The 21,041-nt window shown below is 38.8% G+C and overlaps 1 protein-coding gene across 2 annotated transcripts in view; it reads right to left on the bottom strand.

The window, feature by feature from the left end:
- The window catches only part of Trim33 (tripartite motif containing 33), a 95,243-nt gene that overhangs the window by 47,574 nt on the left and 26,628 nt on the right, over positions 1–21,041 (bottom strand). For both annotated transcript variants that reach the window (XM_028877324.2, XM_028877325.2), the window contains exons 2-4: positions 10,070–10,188; positions 9,527–9,671; positions 9,064–9,196 (exon numbers count right to left, since the gene is read on the bottom strand). In XM_028877324.2, coding sequence (XP_028733157.1) covers positions 9,064–9,196; positions 9,527–9,671; positions 10,070–10,188 — 397 coding nt within the window. The remainder of the gene's footprint in view (positions 1–9,063; positions 9,197–9,526; positions 9,672–10,069; positions 10,189–21,041) is intronic.

Genomic DNA, 21,041 nt, shown 5'->3' with positions numbered 1-21,041 from the left:
ACCTTTGGCCTATACAAACACACACACACACACACACACACACACACACACACACACACACCACAACATCCACAAGATGTAGCCTCTAATTGAAAGATAAAGCAAGGGTCTCTCAACTATTTATGCAACTTAAAATTTTTCTGTAAAAATATAGTCACATACTACATAATGTTTTGGTCAATAACATAGAGTCTTTACATCAGAGTATAACAGAGTAAAATTCCTATGTGTTTAAAGCTCAAGTCTTACTATAAAAATTATGTTTTAAGGTTGTGGTGGTTTGAAAGAAAATGGCCCCCAAAGAGAGTGGCACTATTAGGAGGTGGGGACTTGTTGGAAGAGTGTGTCACTGTGGGAGCAGGCTTTGAGGTCTCTTTTGCTCAAGTTTCCCTCGGTGTGACTGTTAGTTGACATTCTATTGCCTGCAAGATAGAGCACTCTCAGCTCCAGCACCATATCTTCCTGCATGCGGCCATGCTCCCATCATGATAATGAACTATCTCTGAAACTGTAAGCCAGCCCAATTCAATGGTTTCTTCATAAAAGTTGTTGTGGTCATGGTATCTCTTCACAGCAATAGAAAAACCTTAACTAAGACAAAGGGTTTTAAAAAAAACGTTTTAAACTTGAGTGCAGCCCAAGTATACCATGCTTATGAACACCACGATAGGTTGAGGTCCTAGACCTTCAAATTGACTTACCTCTTATTAGCTCATCAAGAGCAACTTTCAGGCCTGCAACTTCTATCTGTGGTGTCTTACAGAGTTTAAGATTTTAATCTTTTGCCGGGCGGTGGTGGCGCACGCCTTTAATCCCAGCACTCGGGAGGCAGAGCCAGGCGGATCTCTGAGTTCGAGGCCAGCCTGGGCTACCAAGTGAGTTCCAGGAAAGGCGCAAAGCTACACAGAGAAACCCTGTCTCGAAAAATCAAAAAAAAAAAATTTAATCTTTTAATATCATATATTTGTTGTATTTGGGGAACTATACAGTGACTTCCAGGGCAGCCTGAGCTAAAGAGACCATATGTCAGAAAAGGGGGAGGGGGGAAAAAGAAGCTAACAGAACAAAACACATCAGAAAACCTGCCCAAACTAAGGGGGTCTGAGAGAGCAAACTGCAGAGTAATATAAGTGTCAGACATTAAGGTAATAATAGTATTCTACAGTTAGCCATTGAGTTAAAAATAAAATCTTTAAGAGATGAATGGAATGACCTGAGCTTTTACAGAATAGCAACAAAAATTGGTTATAGATAATAACATGATTTTAAAATCTGGAGATCTGGAGGAAAGAGGAAAAATGGCCTAAACAACAGTATAGAACTATCTCATATCTCCAGGTCCAATGACAGGAGACTATGAAAAGGACAATTAAAGAGGACTACAAGGGAAGCAGTGTCTAATTAATTGGAAGGGGAAAGGACCTACAAAATGATAGAAGTTGAAGATACAATCTATTGATGGCAAGCCATAATTAATTAGTGAACAAAGAAAAGCAACTAGGCACATTATGAGTCTTATGGGAATTAATACATTACAGAGGATACCTGGGAATGTAGTACTCTCTTGGGGTGACAAGAATAAAGGATACATTAGTCTCAGTAGACTGAAGGTTAAGGGTGATAGAAAAGCCTCAAAAGGTGATAGTGAAGAGAGTTAAAGTCTGGGGCTTTCTTTTGTAACCTACCAACGGAAAAGAAACTCTAGTTTTACACTGAGTCAAGCCCATCTTCACCCTAGATAAGGCCTTAAAAGTAGATTGTGACCTTCAAATAACTATTCATTTCAAGAGAAAAAGCCTTACTCTATGTGTGTATGTTCCATTTTATGGTATGCTGACATTCTGTAAGTTTCCCATGAACATATTTAAGATTATATTTAAGATTTATTTATCCTTTGGGGGGTGTTTACCCACCAATCCACAGCTCCCCAGAGTTTTCTTGAGTGCGAGTAGCAGGAAATATTAGATAGAAGGATTTAGACTGTGGAGATAAACAGATAGAAAATAAAGGATAGGAGGGCCTGGAACCTATTCCAACAAGCCCTGACTGTCTCTGCCTCAGGGTATTTAGAGATGCCAAGGGGTGGAGCAAAAGACCTCCCCCCAGCACAGTCAAGTGCAGATCATCTAGACACCTGCACTCGGGCCTGTGGTCCTAATCATCCTCTCTACGCGGAGAGCTGGGTAAAGCCACGAGGAACCTGAAAACCGGCTCCCACAATTCTTATTTTATGTGTATGAGTGATAAGCCTGCACATATGCAGGAGTTCACAGGAGCCAGAAAAGGGCAGTAGATCCCCTGGAACTGGAGTTACTGACAGCTGCAAGCCCCATATGGATGCTAGGAACTGAACCCAGATCATCCTTAGAGTAGGGAGTACTCTTGTTTGTGCTGTTTTTGAGAGCCAGTAGCTCTTCACTGTGAAGACCAACCAGGCCTCAGACTCAAAATCCACCTACCTCTGCCTTGTGAATGCTAGGATTAAAGGCAAGTGCCCCCACACCTAGCTAATACCAATTATTCTTAACTGTCAATGCCATCACTCCAATGCCAATACCATTATTTTTTAAATGGCCCAATATAACCAATTAAAAATCTGTAATTTTCATTCTCAGTCTAATAACTGCACCTCTACTGCTCAGGGCATTCCTTTTTTCTAGTCTCTTGCTTTACAAATTTGATTTAAGTGAATTCATTCTCTAGACACTGTTCACAGAAATGACTAGTGTAACAAAGCACTCTGAACAGATATTTCCAACATCTGACTTCACTGCCAATATAAACAGAAAGCATATTACTGCAACTAAATTTTTGTGGTTATGATTTAATGCTGCATCTTTATGTTTGTTTAAATCTCTCTCAACTGGAATACCACCATATAATGGTGTTTATTTAAGTTTTGATTAACTTTTGCCAACAGACTGAGGTGTGTTTAATGGTTATAAATGAAAAAGGACACCACTGCCTATGCATACCTACTAATTCAGAACAAATGTCAAGTCTTCTTATTTTATTCTATACTTCACTACATACATTATCTGAGAGTTCTGTCACAGTGTCACTAATCTCAAAAACCAAAACCAAAAAACATGGGTAAGTGGTTCCACATATTTAAAACCTACATGGTCAAGGGCCACCTGTCTAAACATGAGTGGGTAAAAAAGCTGCGTAGTACATAAAGAACATTGAACTATTTCACAGGGAAACTCAATGCACTAGGATTCCAAAACCCATTATTCTAACAGTTATTAAAGCTAAGTCCTAACACATAATAAAATTAGACTAGAAGTGGCAATGTGTAATAAAATTAAGGTAAAAACTAAAATGACTTTAATAGACTTAATGTGAAGTGGTTCAATTTCCTTTACCTGAACATTAAAACTAAGATGAATATCATGTCTAACTGGTGAACAGCTCACCTGCTGAGTATTATAAAACAGATAGCCCAAGAGGTGGTGGTGGCACATGCCTTTAATTCCAGCACTCAGGAGGCTGAGGAAGGCAGATCTCTGTTAGTTCAAGGCCAGCCTAGTCTACAGAGAGAGTTCCAAGAGAGCCAGGGCTACACAGAGAAAACCTGTCTCTAAAAAACCAAAATAGTATAAAATAAAAAAAGGGAGAGTTTACTTAAAAAAGAAAGAAAGAAGGAAGGAAGGAAGGAAGGAAGGAAGGAAGGAAGGAAGGAAGGAAGGAAGGAAGGAAGGAAGGAAGGAAGGAAGGAAAGAGAGAAAAGGAAACAACTTTCCCCACTTCAAACACAGTTGAAGCTACATGATAGAGATACCAGGTTCACTTTATTATTTTACTTTAATATAAGAATTAAGGGGGAGGGCTGGAGAGATGGCTGAGAGGTTAAGAGCACTGGCTGCTCTTCCAGGGGACCTGAGTTCAATTCACAACAACCACATGGTGGCTCACAACCATCTGTAATGAGTTCTGGTGCCCTATACTGGCCTGTAGGGATATGTGCAGGCAGAACACTGTATACATAATAAATAAATCTTTTAAAAAAAAAAAAAAGAATTTAGGGGGAAGATAAAAAAATTTAACCCAAACTAAAGTGGAGTGGGGGCAATACCTGAAAGAAGTCCATACTTTAATGAGGCCTGAAGAAACCAGGCTATGTGTGAAATACAAAAGTTAAGTCTCTCGATACTCTTTGACCACACTCAGTATATATGATACATACTTAGATGTGATGTCTGGAAATATCTGGCAACACTTTAATGCAGACTATAGTTTATGGCAAAAGGCTGTAAGGGGCACCCAATGGCAAGCATTTTAGAGCAGGAAATTTCTAGATACTGGGAGATAATATAGACCATTTGAGAAAAAGTAGGCTGATAATAGACAATATCAAGACTGTAGCTGGAGGATATAAATTAATCCTGAAACCTAGAATAATTACCACATGTTCAAGTATTGAGAGAAACTCTAACCTGGAAAGAAGCATCCACTAGAGTTTCTATAAAATGGAAATATATTTTTACAGGAATGTGCAACCGGGAGAATGAAAAAAAAAAAAACAATGCTCATCATACCTGTAATCAAGTACCTTTTCCCCCAAGGGAACTTGGGACCAACTGAAGAGCTGCTGGATCCTTTGATTAGGATCTAGCAAACTATTCTTGATTACCAAAATGTTATATAGTTTATAGTCAATAATTATAGCATGAAAGACCAGCATCCTCTTTAGAACGCCACCACCCTGTAGAGTATGCCACTTGCTAATACATTTGGGGTTTTGCTGTACTCTGAAGATGATATCAATAGTAAAAGTAGTCTTGTAATCAGATAATGAAGGAAAAGATAGAAATAAGATTATATAGTGTGCGGTACACTAAAAACTTATACCTTTTGATTACAGAGGGCCACTTAAAAGTATTTTGTTGTTGCTACTGATGTTATGTTAACATACTTCAACTAAATAATAGGCAGCAACATAGATAGAAAAACCTTTAACGTAACAGGTCTCAAAGCAGACAGACTAGCCTGCATTAATGGGAAACAGAGCTTTTTCAGAACAGTTCTACAATCATATACATCCAGGCAAAGCATAATGCAAATGCAGGCCTGGGCGTGGTGTCGTATCTGTAATCTGAGAGGCTACAGCAGGACAGCAAGTTTGAGGCTAGCATAAGCTACTCAGCAGGTCTTGAGGACACCCTAGGTTACATCAAGACCTCATATCAAAAAACAAACATTCACTAAAACAAAATGGAAGTGCAAACACAAGAGAAAGATGTGATACTATGATATATGTCATATACCTCTTAATGGGGGGTACCCTGCAAGTGCTGTCATTAAGAAATTTCATCACTGTCCCTCTAAACTTAAAAGAGATGGTTCGAAGGTTGAGCTGATCACAAATGACCAGTGACTTTCACTTTAATCAATCAGCGCCACTCTCGTATTCTACAGTAGTATCAAAGCCTACACAGTGTCGAAAAAAAAAAAGAAAAAAATACAAAAGGCAAAATTTGGGGAGCTTCTAGGCTACTGAACATATGGACAATAACAAACCTACTGATATATCCCTTTCTCTTATAGCTTGCCCTATGTATCTCATCAAATGGCTGTTCATTTGTATTTAAAATATCTTCATAATAAACTCAGTTGCAAATTAAAGAGGTCCATAACCTAATTTACAACTGGTGTCTGAAGTAAGAGCACTCCACCAAAGGACCTTTAATCAGTTGGACTAAAGTAACTCGAAGTATATAGATGTTCTAAGTGAATTAAAGGACATTTAGTTGGTGTCAGAGAACTGTTACCAGTAAGAATAAAAACAAATAAAAAACATATAAATGGTCACAGAAATGTTCTGAAGCTGAATACAGAAGAAGGAAAATCTTCAAGACCATATGTTAAAGCTGGGTAGGGTAGCACACTTAACAATCCCAGCACTCAGGAGACAAGGGCAGGAGGATCCTTATAAGTATAAGGCCAGTGTGGTGTACATAGCAAGTTCCAGGCTGCCTCAAAGGGGGGTGGGGGGGGCAACGGAAGACAGAAACACATTATTAATAAAATTAGGACTGATGGTAAAGGAAAAAAGACTACAGTTAAACTTGAAGGTAGAAAGTCAGTTGAAGCCGGGCGGTGGTGGCGCACACCTTTAATCCCAGCACTCGGGAGGCAGAGCCAGGTGGATCTCTTTGAGTTCGAGGCCAGCCTGGGCTACCAAGTGAGCTCCAGGAAAGGCGCAAAGCTACACAGAGAAACCCTGTCTCGAAGAAAAAAAAAAAAGAAAGTCAGTTGAAGCTAATCTTCTACCACTCCCTACCCATGAACCCTCTACTTTTTCTCTTTTTTGGTTGGTTTGTTTTTTTCAAGACAGGGTTTCTCTGCATAGCTTTGGAGCCTATCCTAGAACTCACTTTGTAGACCAGGCTGGCCTTGAATTCACAGAGACCTGCCTGCCTCTGTCGTCTGAGTGAGTGCTGAGATTAAAGGCGTGTACCACTCTCTACTTCTTTAAGCTATTTATAACCAATGAAGCAATTTTGCCACAAGAAAAAATATACTATCTTCCTTTGCTTATTGCTTTTCACCAGCAATTTTATAACACTATGTAGCCTGAGAGATGGGTCAGCAGGATAAAGACATTCACTGTCAGGCCTAACAGTTCAATTCCTGGGGCTCCTATGATAGAAGGAGAGAGAGAATCAATTCTAAAAGTTGTACTCTGACCTTCACACTGAGCTTTGGCACTCCCCTCCCCAAATAATTAAATGTAATAAAAAATTTTAAATACTATGAAAAAAATTTGAGAGATCAAAGTATCTGGCTGAAGCTGTGACAAATTAGAGGACAAATAATACTGTGATTTGGCCCTAAATGTGAAGTCTTCCATAAGATTAGTCACTTCAGGTAAAACACTGCAGATGAGAGACATGAAACATGAAGTAATGTTGCACAAAGGCTATCCAGTGAGACCTGACTCAATGTCAGAGAATCTGAGCTTGATTTACCCAGCAGAGCTGCATAATGGGATGATTTTGGCCCCGGGTGTGTTTACTAGGTGTTTGGAAGGGACTACATACACTTAGCTTACGGAATGCTTTGATCTTACAAGAGAGAGGTCTTTTGCCTCTCCCCTTGGCATCTGGGTATTGACGCAGGGCCCTCCTGAAGCTATCCTTTATCTCTGTCTTCTCATCTCTTTCTGTGTTTCTGTCTATCATTTCCTCATTCTTCTCTCTTCCACCCAAGAACCCTTCGATAGCTGGTCTCTGGCAGACTCCTACATATAACTACTCCTACATGTAACTAATTAAGGTTATAAAGAGTTAGAAAATGCTCTTCTTTAAAAGGTATTATATCTGGATATAATCAAATGTGACCTGTTTTATGTAATGTATACTGTACAGAAACGAACATATAGATAAAGAGATTTAGAGCATAAACACTGGCACGCAAATCGTGGCTCTACCACTGCACAAATTACTAAAGCCTCCTGAGAGCAAGTTCTTACATCTTCCAGAGCACTTTAATACTTCATGAATTAAAAGAGCACTCAGCACGGAGAAAATAATAACTGTTAGCAATTGGATGACAGCATCAGTGACACTCAATAAATCCACTGAAGAAAACACACTTAAACTATTTACTCCAGGCACAGTTGAACATTCTTATAATCCCAGGTGCTTGGAAGTCTGAGTGAGGCAAGATCATAAACTTGAAAACCAAACTGGGCAACTCACAAGACTTCAATTGACAAAGAAAATTAAGGGGAGATGGAAAACATAGGTTAGTTGGGGTTTGAGGCAGAAACTATTTACTACCCTTTCTTGATAAAACTTACTTTCATCCATTTAGAAAAATTTATTTTATTTATTTATTTTTGGGTTTTTTTTTATGGTTTGTTTTGTTTTGTTTTTGTTTTTCGAGACAGGGTTTCTCTGTGTAGCTTTGGTGCCTGTCCTGGATCTCACTCTGTAGACCAGGCTGGCCTTGAACTCACAGAGATCTGCCTGGCCCTGCCTCCCGAGTGCTCGGTGCGCCAACACTGTCTGGTGAAAAATCTATTCTTAAAAAGATCCTAGATAATTCTAGTTTGTGGACAGACCATACCACCTACTATTTCTAATAAACAGAAGCCATGGAAAGTGAGAGAGTATGTAAAAATTTTGTCATATGCCTAACTAAAAATTCTATTACAGTTCTAAAACTGTTCAGATGAACACACATGTGTGAGTATTGCTGATTCAGTCAAAATATGGTTAATAAAAAGATATGTATTGCTGGGCAGTGGTGGTGCACGCCTTTAATTCCAGCACTCAGGAGACAGAGGCAGGGGGATGTCTATGAGTTTGAAGCCAGCCTGGTCTACAGAGTGAGTTCCAGGACAGCCAGGACTCTTATACAGAGAAACCCTATCTCAAAAAAAAAAAAAGGGGGGGGGGGTAATGTATTAAAACTGTACTCAGTAACAATGTTTACCTATAGCCAGGCAGTGGTGGTGCACGCCTTTAATCCCAGGACTTGGGAGGCAGAGCCAGGCAGATCTCTGTGAGTTTGAGGCCAGCCTGGGCTACAGAGCAAATTCCAGGACAGCCAGAGCTGCACAGAGAAGCCCTGTCTTGAAAAACCAAAAAAAATTACTTGTTTATAGAGTCCTACTTTTCCTGCAAATTATATATCTAATGTGAAACCAGTGTATTTATGTTTAGATATTAAAACAAGGTATCAGCCACATATGTGAGAATATTTATCAGTCACCTCTATACAAACAATTGCTAACTTTTCATATAGCCTCTAACCTAAATACATTACATTTGGAAAAAGCTTATTTGAACAATAGGACTAACAAACAAGGAAATAACATAACTCCAATCTTACAAACCCAAAACCACATTAATGATATACCATAACAAATATTCATAATAAGTAAATATGAACATAAAAGACATTATCCTATCAAACATAGATTGCTTCAAGAAATAAAATCAGGACTAAGACAAATATGCTAAGACAAAATTATAAGACCAATATTTGTTTAAAACAAATTTATCGGTACTATTTCTAATATTTTTCAGTAAACAATTAAGACTTCTGTACCTATGTTCTTTGTGCTCCAATAGCTGACAGTCTCTACACGTCAGTCTATCACATGTTTCACAGAACAGTTTCAACTGTTCTTGTTTATGTACAGGACAAAACACAGGGCGCTGACCAGATGCTCCAACAGACTCTGTAACAAAATAAAACATTTAAACAATAAAATTCTTTACTAACTTTTCTCTATTTTTATTGGTGCTAGTATTCAAAACTAACAGTAAGTAGACCATAGCATTTTTGACTCAAAAGGTTAAATGTGAACATTAAAACTAAACAAACAAAATACCTCAGTGATAAAGGCATATGCTGCCAAGCCTGAGGGTCAAAATTCCATCCCGGGGACTCAAATGCTATAGGAAACTCAACTCCTGAAATTTGTCCTGACTTCACAAATAAGCACTGTGGCATGATGGTACACACACAATGTTTTTAAAAACAGCAACTCTATGTACCATTGTCGTACCTGAGACATCTTCTTTTTTCCTGATTAGATGATCTTTAGTGAATTTTACTCTCTGATGGGCTTCAATGCATGTCTTACATAGCCACTCTCCACATTCTACACAAAAACCAACTGCACTTGCATTGTCTTCACAACTAGTGCAAACCTAAAAGAGAAATAAACACTAGTCTACATCACATTTGCCAAATGTAGATCCACAAAATAAAGAAGTAAAAACTGTGAATTGCAAAAAAAAAAAAAAAAACCCAATTCATTATATAAAGAATAAAATCATCTTGTTATCCATTTATCTTTAACAAAATTCCTTTATCAATAAACATTTATTTAGATAGGTAAAAATCTAATACTCAGAACATAAAAATCTATGCAAAAATTAACTTTTTAAATAATAACCTTTACTTCACCAGGGCTGAGGGTGTGGAAGTTTATTTCTAATTGGAAATATAGAGCTTAGTGGAAGTGTCTAATTATTTAACCAAATATTTTTCTTATAATTTAATTTTGAAAACAAGGAAAAATATACAGAAAAATTGAGGTGCATACCTGTTCTGACTTCTCATCAGAACTGCTAGGAGCTTCAGATGTGTCTTTCACAAAATAATTATCCACAAGATCTATCTGTCTGCATTCTTGACGGCATACTGGACACCGTATTACACCAACTAAAAAAAGAGATAGGAGTTAATAATGAATAATGTTCTTCAAAATGGAAAGAAGGAAATTCTGAGCTGGGTGGTGGTGGTGGTGGTGGTGTGGTGGTGGTGGTGGTGGTGGTGGTGGTGGTGGTGGTGCACACCTTTAAACCCTGCACTAGGGAGGCAGGTGGATCTCTGTGGGTTTAAGCCAGTTTGGTCTGCACTGTGAGTTTCAAGACAACCAGAGCTATATAGAAAGACCCTGTCTCAAAAGGAGATCAGTAGAGAAAGATGTCATCAAGGTGCTTGAGATGTACATTATTTCTAAATTATTCAAGAGGGACCCTATAAGAGTGAGGCAGACGCAGATTAGTGTTTGTGTGCAGGTACCCAAGGAAGACAGAAAAAAATGTAGGATCCTTTATAGCTGGAGTTCCAGGCAGTTGTAAGCCATCAAAACTGAGTGGATGCTAGGAAATGAACTCTGGAAGAGCAGCAAGCATTCTTAACCACTGAAGCTCCTCTCCAGCACTCCCATGCAGATTAGACAACAAAGTGGCTGAAGACAGTCAGAAGACTGGAGTGACTGCCAAGAAAGATGGCCACTAAAAGCTAAAAAGGTAGTAATGGATTCTTCTCTAATGCCTGGACAATCAATCAGTCCTGTCAACACTGCCTTTAACCCAGTGAAACAAGATTTCAAAGTTCCTGCCTCCAGGGCTTTAAAAGTAGAAGGTATATGTGTTCTAAATCAACAAATTCTTGGTGGTTTTATTGTTGCAAGAAATAACAATTATTCTACAAATTTTAGTTTGGTACTTAATATAGTTTACGCAACTATGGGGGAAAGGGAACCCATATTTTACCCATCAGTGTCTTCATATCTATTAGAAAGGATAACTACTGATATAATATGGAAGCTAAAGAATTAAATATTAACACAGAAGTCAATTAACAAACTACTGACAACCATGGAATTGAAGGTACATATAAAACACAAATGACATGATCCGGGCTGGAGAGAAGGCTCAGCAGTTATGAACACAGACTATATACACTTCCAGAGAACCTGAGTATGACTTCCAGTACCATGTCAGGTAAACTCACAACTACCTGTAACTCCAGTTCCAAGGGTAATCCAATGCCTCTGGCCTCCAAGAGCTCCTGTATTCATGTGCACATACTCACACAGAGAAACGCACATACACATAATTTAAAAATAAACCTTTAAAAAACAAAAGATTTGCTGGGTGGTGGTGGCGCACACCTTTAATCCCAGCATTCGAGAGGCAGAGGCAGGCGGATCCCTGTGAGTTCGAGGCCAACCTGGTCTACAGAGTGAGATCCAGGGCAGGCACCAAAGCTACACAGAGAAACCCTGTCTCGAAAAACGAGAGAGAGAGAGAGAGAGAGAGAGAGAGAGAGAGAGAGAGAGAGAGAGAGAGAGAGAGAGAGAGAGAGAGAGAGAGAGAAAATATTTTTAAAAATAACTGACATGATTTATGCTTGACAAGATGGCAGATATTGGTAAGCATAAAATGTAAGAGGCAGAAGGATCCTAAATTGATGGCCAGTCTGAACTACATAGCAATACCCTATCACCAAACAACAACATATAATTCTATAAAGGCTCAAATTAGTGTATGTTTATAATTTATAACACACAGAATTCCAATAACACCATATGCAAAGACCAAGGTATAACAGAGTCCCCAAGAATTGTGTAGTACACAAACCACAGTATATGTATAAAATCCGTCTGACAGAAAATGAAAACAAAATTTCTCATTCTAGCCAGGCATGGTGGAAAGCACAGCTATTCAGGAGGTTGATGCAGGAGAATCACTTGAGTCTGTGCATTCAATAACAGTCAGCCTGAGCAACATAATTAAAGACTGACTCATCCCACCCCCATCTTTCTCTCTTACCTCTTACACACTTGTACACTTGCATGCATGCTAGTGTGTACACACATACACACTACCACATTGTAAAGCAGTGGTTCTCAATCTTCCTAATGTTATAACCCTTTAATACAGCTCCTCAAGTTGTGATGATCCCCAACCATAAAATTATTTTTGTTGCTACTTCATACCTGTAATTTTGCTGCTATTATGAATCATAATGTAAATATCTCTGTTTTCCAATGCACTTAGGCAGCCCCTGTGAAAGGGTCATTTGACACTCTCCATCAAGGGGTCTTTGAGACCTAAGGTTGAGAACCACAGTACTAAAAGATTATCAGAACTTCCCAGGAGACATACATACACCGTAAAAACAAACCAACAAGATGGAGTTGCTTGTGCCAGCCTTTTCAAATAACTAAAAACCCAAGAGATTGCGAAAACTGTTTATTTTTGTTTTCTTGAGACACAGTTTATCTAGCACTAATTTTTTTTAACACTGGTACCTACTTAAATTCTATTTTTATTATATTTGTTCCAGGCATAGACATATTCCATCTCATAACTTAGTTATTAAAACAGCAAGTGAGGAAATGGAACCAGGCCTGGCAGAAAATACTCTTGTTCTTTACATTCTCTTAGTTAATGTGATAATGGGGTTTGTGTAACTGGGAAAAATGTCATATAACTTTGTTTACTATCAGTAAAAATTCAGTTTGTCCATTTATATTTTATTTTACTAAGAGTTTTTAAGACTTAAATGTAGCATGAATCTTAAAGAGTTTTATTAATAAAACAAAACCCAAGGCCAGTTATCAGGGTGAACGATGGGAGATCAGAGAAGCAGAACAAGCCACAGCTACCTCACCTCACCAGTTTCTCAGCTGATCCTGTTTCCTCAGACTAGAAGCCTGAGTCCTCATCCAGAATGAATCTCAGCTGAACTGTTGCTCAAAAGCCTAAAAGCTTAACCAGGCTCTAGTTCCTCATCCTCACGCCTTAAATACCTTTCTGCTTTCTGCCATCACTTCCTGGGATTAAAGGTGTGAGTCACCATGCCTGGCTGTTTCCAGTGTGGCCTTGAACTCACAGAGATCCAGGTGGATCTCTGCCCCTGGAATGCTAGGATTAAAGCCGTGTGCTACCACTGCCTAACCTCTTATGTTTATAATATTATAGCTGTTCTGTTCTATGACTCCCAGATAAGTTTATTGGGGTGCACAATATATCAACCACACTTAAAAGGCTTAACATTTGAAAACTGAACTATGCTGTATGGGCTTAAACTTTCTTAAAACATGTTCATTCCATACTATATGAATGTACATTTGTAAGACTCATACACTTTTAAGAAGATATTCCTTTTCAAAAGGGTGCAGAGCTAAGATTATTTCCAAGTCAAGGAGCCAATCAAGGAAGAGGGACAAGGAAGGAAAAAAGAACAGAACAGAACAAAATAATAACAAGTAAAACCTCACTTTTGTTTTCTTTCTTGTTTGGTCGGTTGGTTTTTTGAGACAGGATTTCTCTGTGCATCCCTGGCTGTCCTGGAACTCACTCTGCAGACCAGGCTTACCTCAAACTTACAGAGATCCACCTATGTTGGGATTAAAGGCATAGGCCGCCACCACTACACAACATAAAACTTTGTTTTAACACGTTAACTGAAAACCTAAAAATCAAATGACATAAAATAGCCCAGTTACTGGAAAATCAATTAATCTGTATAGGCCAGCTCACCCAGTAACTACTTTAGAGGTTAACAGGACAGTTAGATGTCACACCAAAGTTGCAGCCCCGAGGACCACACTCCATATTTGAGAATAGAAATTCTAAACTATGGGCAAGGATTCCAATAATCTCTGTTGGTACCATTTTTTCTCCTAGCTTGATTTGCAAAAACAAAAACAACAACAAAACCCAAACAAATGCCCAGGAAAGCAGTGAGGACATAGGAACTCTCCATTCCCTATCTGTCTAATGCATTGAGCATAGTTCAACTGTGTTCTATCCTGCACTTTTCTCTCACTCAACAATTTTTAAACTTGCCCATTTAAAAATGAGGGCTATGATAGAGATAAAAGTCAATATTGTCCAAGTTTTATTTAAATTTTTATTAATACAAGCGTCTTTGTTTTTTTAGATTTATTTATATTTTATGTGTATGAGTGTTTTGCCTGCATGCATGTCTGAATTACAGACAGTTGTGATACATCATGTGTGTGCTAGGAATGGAACCCGGTCCTCTGAAGAATAGCTTATGCTCTTAACAGCTGAGCAATCTCTCCACCCTTTCCCTTTTTTGAGAGAAGTTCTCACTATGCAGCCTTGGTGGCACTGGAACTCACTTTGTAAACTCAAGAGCTCTACCAGCCTGCCTCCTGAGTTCTGGGATTAAACCTCGCTCCAACAATCCAAGCTTGTATTGTAAAACACACATGACTGTTTCACTTAGTTTTCTTTGTAGTTTAAATGACTGGCCCATTTTAAAGGTGAAGAAATCGATATTCAGGGACCAGAAAACTTGCTCAAGGACAGATAGAGATATAAATAGGTCAGAGGGCACATAGGACCTAAAATCAAGATGCACTCTACAGTACATGCTCTTGAAAACTGTTAAATCCTTTGGGGAAGGAAAATACAAATTAAAACTACCTTGAGATTCCAACTCGCCCAGCCAGAAAGAACGACAATCATCTATAAAACAAGAACACCAAAAGCTGGGAAGGGTTCAAAGAAAGGAGAACTCCTATTCATTGTTGAGGAGCATATCAATGGGTACAGTTACCATGGAAATCATTGTGGAAACATCTCAGAAAAACTATAACTAAAACTAGAATTACCAGCCAGGTGGTGGTGGCGGTGGTGGCGGCGGCGCCTTTAATCCCAGCACTTGGGAGGCAGAGCCAGGCGGATTTCTGTGAGTTCGAGGTCAGCCCGGTCTACAGAGCGAGATCCAGGGCAGGCACCAAAACTACACAGAGAAACCCTGTCTCAAAAAACCAAAAACTAGAACTACCATACAATCTAGTTACATCAGTCCTGGGCATGTCCCAAAGGATTCCATAGCCTACAACAGAGATGCTTACACACCTACATTTATTGCTGTTCTATATGGAACCAATATACACAACACCGATAAATGGGTAATAAAAATGTGGCTCATATACACAATGGAATTTTATTAAGCCACAAAGAAAAGGTAAACTATTCAATTTGCAGGGAAATGGAAAATACATCAACAGAGGTAGCCCAGGCTCAGAAAGACAAATATTGCAGGTTCTCTCCCATATGCAGATACTAGATTCTAAATCTTATAGCATATTTAAACACAGCAAATAAGTTTTAAATTAAATTGATGCAGTGATAAGTTAATTGTAAATAATTAATAGAAAAGTAGTTTAGTGTGTGTGTATTTACATGGGAGTATATGTAGGTATATACCTGGGAGGCCAGGTAACTAGAAAGGAGCCCACAAGAGGGGAATAAGGTAGATTGGGCAGTTACAGTAGAACACATATTCAGTAAAAGTAGAAATGAGACACTAGGTGTGGAAATTTAAGCAAGGATGATGGGAGAGAGAAATGGTTAACCTCTAAAACTATAGATGTATGCAAAGAGCCATAGGGCAACAAACACATACACATATGCAGGCAAAATACTCATACACGTAAAATAAAAAAATACACAAACCTAAAAAGTAAGTTGCCGAGCATGGTGGCACACTTCTTGGCTCCCAGCAGTCGGGAGACAGAGGCAGAAGATCTCTGTAAATTCAATTAGAGGTTAAAAGCACTTGCTCTTGGATAGAACAGGACTCTACAGAGGAGAGTTTGGTTCCCAGAGTGCTCACAACTGCCTGCAACTCCAGCTCCAGAGATCCATTGCCCTATTCTGGCTTCTACAGGGCAGGCACCTACATACATGTACAAACACACACAAACACATATATCTAAATAGATGTTTCTGAAAATTAAATTAAGGGATTGAAGAGATAGATCAGTGGTTAAAAGTACTTGTTTTTTTAACTTACAGAGGTCCACTTACAGAGGACCTGAATTTGGTTGCCAGCACCAACATCAGGTGGCTCACAGCCATATGTAACTAGTTCTGGGGAGTCCAATGCCTTTAGTCTCCTCAGGCACCTGCACACACTTGCACATACCTACACACATGCTCATAATTTAAAAAGTAAAATGTTTAAAGATAAATTAACTAGTTAAATTTAAAAGGACTGTGTTAGGGCTAGGGCTAGATGGTTCAGAGGTTAAAAGCACTGGTTTGTCTCAGATAGGACCTGTGTTCAACTCACTCACAGGGCATCTTAAAACCACCGGGTAATTGCAGTTTCAGGTAATGATTCCCCCCGTTCTGGCCTCTGCAGGCACATCATACATGTGTTGCACAGACATGCATGCATTGCACTCATACACTTAAATGACTTGCATGGGCTAGGGAGAGAATTCAGTCAGTAAAATGGTTGTAGTTTGGTGGGAAGGTAGAGAGGAAGAGGATCCCTGGGGTTTGCTGGCTAGCCAGTTTGGTCTACCTGGTGAGTTCCGGGTGACAAGGAAAAAACATTCTCTTAACATCTATCTGCTGTTACCTCCATGCTAAAAAATTTCTGTGGAAAACATCAGTGGCCTCTTGCTTCAGGATCTAGTTACTATCTTTTTGTCTTCCCACACCTCAACAGACAAACAGTTGTTCCTGATGCACACGAGCGCGCGCACACACACACACACACACACACCTTTAAAAAAAAAAAAAAGGCAAAGTATAGAGCTCCTGAAGGACCCACTTGAGGTTCACATACACATAAAAACATAAATGACTTCATGTTGATAATGTGGTAATATTTGGTAAGAAAGAAATTAGGATTTCTAAGATGTTTTTCAAGTTTCTAAGTGGTTAATTTTAATGAAAAACTACACAATTATTCAAAATGAGGGAAAGGTATTTTAGTCAAATGTAACAAGTATGTTTCTGGTAAATACTATTGGACTAGCTTCTCAACGGAACCATCAGGATGTAAGCAGGTCAAACCTAAAATGCGACTTTGATTACTGAAGAAGCAAACACACAACTTAGGAAAGGCAAGGATGTAGCTCAGTGGTAGAAAGCTTACCAACATGCATAAGGACTTAGGTCAGGGCCCCAGTTTAGACACAGTGCCCTTGAATTTGTCAGTATTTACACGTCTAAGAGAAGAAAAAAAAGTTCTGAGATGCAGAAAGCAGCTTACCAACATTTTCAAACTGAAGTATGTAAACATATAACAAACTACTTTCCCATTAACCACTTATAATTAGCCTCATCACTTCAGCAATTTACTTCTTTCTTTTCTTCCTTCCTTCCTTCCTTTCTTTCTTTCTTTTTTTTTAAGACAGGGTTTCTCAGTGTAGTTTTGGTGCCTGTCCTGGAGCTCGCTCTGTAGACCGGCTGGCCTCGAACTCACGGAGACCTGCCTGGTTCTGCCTCCCGAGTGTTGGGATTAAAAACCTGCGCCACCACTGCCCAGGTAGCAATTTACTTTTAAATATATACTATGCTTGACCAGCAGTTCTTTGCATGACCTAACAACCTTTAAATTCAGCCCTAGATTTTCCTTCTGTTATCTCTGAGTAGTCATCCACATCTTTGAATCATAAACAAGCCTCTCCCTCAGAAAATATGTAAAGATTAAAAAAATACAGGTATTTTCAGTTGAAGAAGTTCTTGACAGAAGTAACACATATGGTCCCTAATTGTTTAAGTGAGAGATCAGTCCAGGAAAAGAAAAGGCCCTGTATATTTATTATAGGAAGACTGAATTAAATAATTCAGGGAAGGGCTGGGACTACTGCTCAGTGGTAAATAAAGCACTCCCCTACACTTGTCAGCCCTGTGTTCAACCGTCTTGCCTGTCTTGTAAATAAGAGCAGATGGAGGAAACAGCAGATTTTAACAGTCCTATGGAGAGCTGGAGATGAGGAGGGTTGAAAACTATGACAAAACAACCGGCAAAAAAGCAAAGGGACAGGATGGCCAAATAAAAAACCATTACTTGATACAGATAAAATGGGGTGGGGCTGGAGAGATGGCTCAGTGGTTAAAACCACTGACTACTCTTCCAGAGGACCCAGATTCAATTCCCAGCATCCACATGGGAGTTCACAACCATCTGTAATTCTAGTTTCACTAGCTCTGATGCCCTCTTCTGGCCTCTGAGGACACTCACTGTATGCACATGGTACTCAGACTCTTACACATAAAATAAATCTAAATAAAGAAAGAAACTTAGAGGTATAATACAGAAAATAATTTATGAACTGGCTCACCCCTAAAGCAATACCATATAGCAACATATGTTTAGATTATGCTCATAAATATCCAGCAAACTCCCAAGTCAGTTTTAGCATTATGCATGAACATATCTTTTGAAATCAGTTATATAGTGATATATGTGCATATATGATTATATTAAACCCAATTCTGATATCAAACAGAATGAAATATATTTAAGTATTATAGTAAATAATTATTGATACTCTTAGTTTCAAATATTCTTTTTTTTGTGTATGTGGCTTGTTTTTTCTAGACAAGTTTTCTCTGTGTGTATCCCTGGCTGTCCCGGAACTCACTCTATAAGACCAGGCTGGACTCAAGATCTGCCTGCCTCTGCCTCCCAAGTACTAGGCTTAAAGGTGTTCGACCACCCAGCTAAGTTTCATATATTCTTAAGGATCTATATGTCTTCAAATTAAAATTTTAAAATCTTATGTAACCAGAAAACAATGAGTAAATATAGCAATATTCAGCATAATTTAAAATACACTACAAATTTTTTCAACATGGCAAAAATCTGTATTTAAAAAAAAAAAAAAAAAAACATACTAGGGACTGGAGAGATGGCTCAGAGGTTAAGAGCACTGGCTGCTCTTCCAGAGGTCCTGAGTTCAATTCCCAGCAACCACATAATCATCTGTAATGAGATCTGGTGCCTTCTTCTATATACATAGTAAATAAATAAATAAATGAATGAATGAATGAATGAATATTTTTTAAAAAACTAACATACTTTTCAAACAGTTATACATAAAATAAAGATAATTATAGCTTATTGACTATTTTTTTAAAATGCAAGTTTAAAAAATAAAGTAGGGCCAACAAACATTATTCCAAGCCAGGCAGTGGTGGCGCACCCCTTTAATACCAGCATTCGGGAGGCAGAGACAGGCAAATCTCTGAGTTTGAGGCAAGTCTGGTCTACAAAGTGAGTTCAGGACAGCCAAGACTGTTAAACCCTGTCTTGAAAAACCAAAAACAGTATTCCAAACACCAGGACTCATGTATTGGAGGGAGAAAACTGACTCCTACAACTTGTCCTGACCTCAAGAATGCCATGGTATGATAGGCAAGATGGCTCAGCAGTTAACAGTACTGGCTGCTCTTCCAAAGGACTCAGTCTCAATTCCCAGCACCAACATGGTGGGTCACAACTGTCTGAAACTCCAATTCCAGGGGATCTAATTCCCTCTTCAGGTCTCCATGGGCACTAGGCACACATGTGGTACACAGACCTAACATACAAGTAAAACAGTCAAATACATAAAATAAAAAAATATATATTTTAAAAAGAATGTCATGATGTGCACATGCTCAAATGCATACACACATACACTAAAAAAAAAGAACATTTTTTTTGATGTTTAAGTAAAATAAAGTCATAATTCTACTCTTCTGGGAGAATGAGGCAGGAAGATAGCTGTGAGTTTAAGGGAAGCCTGAGCTATAGAGTAAGATTCTATCTCAACCCAAAAGCAAAACCAAACCAAATCAATAGTAAAATATTTCAGCTACTAACCTAAGAATGACTTTTAAGTAGTAGGAGAATTTGATCAAGTGTTCAGTGGAAGGGGGTATAAGTATAATGGAGAAAATTCCATCGATATATGTATGTATAATTGTAGAATGTTTATTTTTAAAATGATTTTTTATTTCTATAGAAACATTTACTATGCAGTCCTTCACATAAAATTTACTGTGTGATTTTTCACTAAAGTAGACAGAAATTGTACTTCATAGCCAGAAATTACTTAAAATACTCAATTCAAAGTACGGAAATCCTGGGTCTAAAGACACAATCATAGGACACAGGACTTTTGTCTGCATGCATACACAGATGCTTGCATACGTGAATTTACATTCAACTAGACGTGTTTCCTCTTTATGCAGGAAGGAGGGAGGTATTGAACTGCGCAGACCCAAGGAACTGTGCAGCCATAACCATGAAGATAGGGGAGTCTACGGCTGCCAGGATCCAGTGCATCTGCTTATTCACTGACTCCTTTAAGGTCATTTGAATTCTGTACTAAGAGACTCAGTCAGTTATGAAAAGTTCAAGAGAGGTCTATTCCAACCCTATTTGTACTCGCCGACCAGGAACAGTGAGGATCTGTTATCCTTGGGATACAACATTTAATTTGAAAATGCAGTCCGTATAGGGCAACTGAAACAAAGGGTATCGTGTCTAACGGTCTGCTGGCTCACCATTGACCAATAACTACAAAGTCATGTACCAACTTGATCCTGTAAAGGGAGTCACACTCATGAATAAGCAAAGAACAAGTATATCCCATTTAAGGAGATTCGGTAACTTGAGGGAAACCAAGCTGAACAATCTGAACAGGCTGGGAAATTCCTACTGAAGCGTAAACTAATGGAAGAAACAAAAGAAAAGCTGAGTTAAAAAAAAAAAAAAAGAAAGAAAGAAGGGAGGGAAGCAGGGAGGGAGGGCGAGAGAAAGAGAAAGAGAGAGAAGGAAGGAAGGAAGGGAGGAGGGAGGAGGGAGGGAGGGAGGGAGGGAGGGGAGGGAGGAGGAGGAGGGAGGAGGGAGGAAGGAAGGAAGGAAGGAAGGAAGGAAGGAAGGAAGGAAGGAAGGAAGGAAGGAAGGAAGGAAGGAAGGAAGAAAGAAAGGGAAAAATGGAGAGAGAG

This window comes from Peromyscus leucopus, chromosome 6 (genome assembly GCF_004664715.2).
Source record: "Peromyscus leucopus breed LL Stock chromosome 6, UCI_PerLeu_2.1, whole genome shotgun sequence".
NCBI lineage: Eukaryota > Metazoa > Chordata > Mammalia > Rodentia > Cricetidae > Peromyscus > Peromyscus leucopus.
This window is presented reverse-complemented; position numbering and strand designations above follow the sequence as displayed.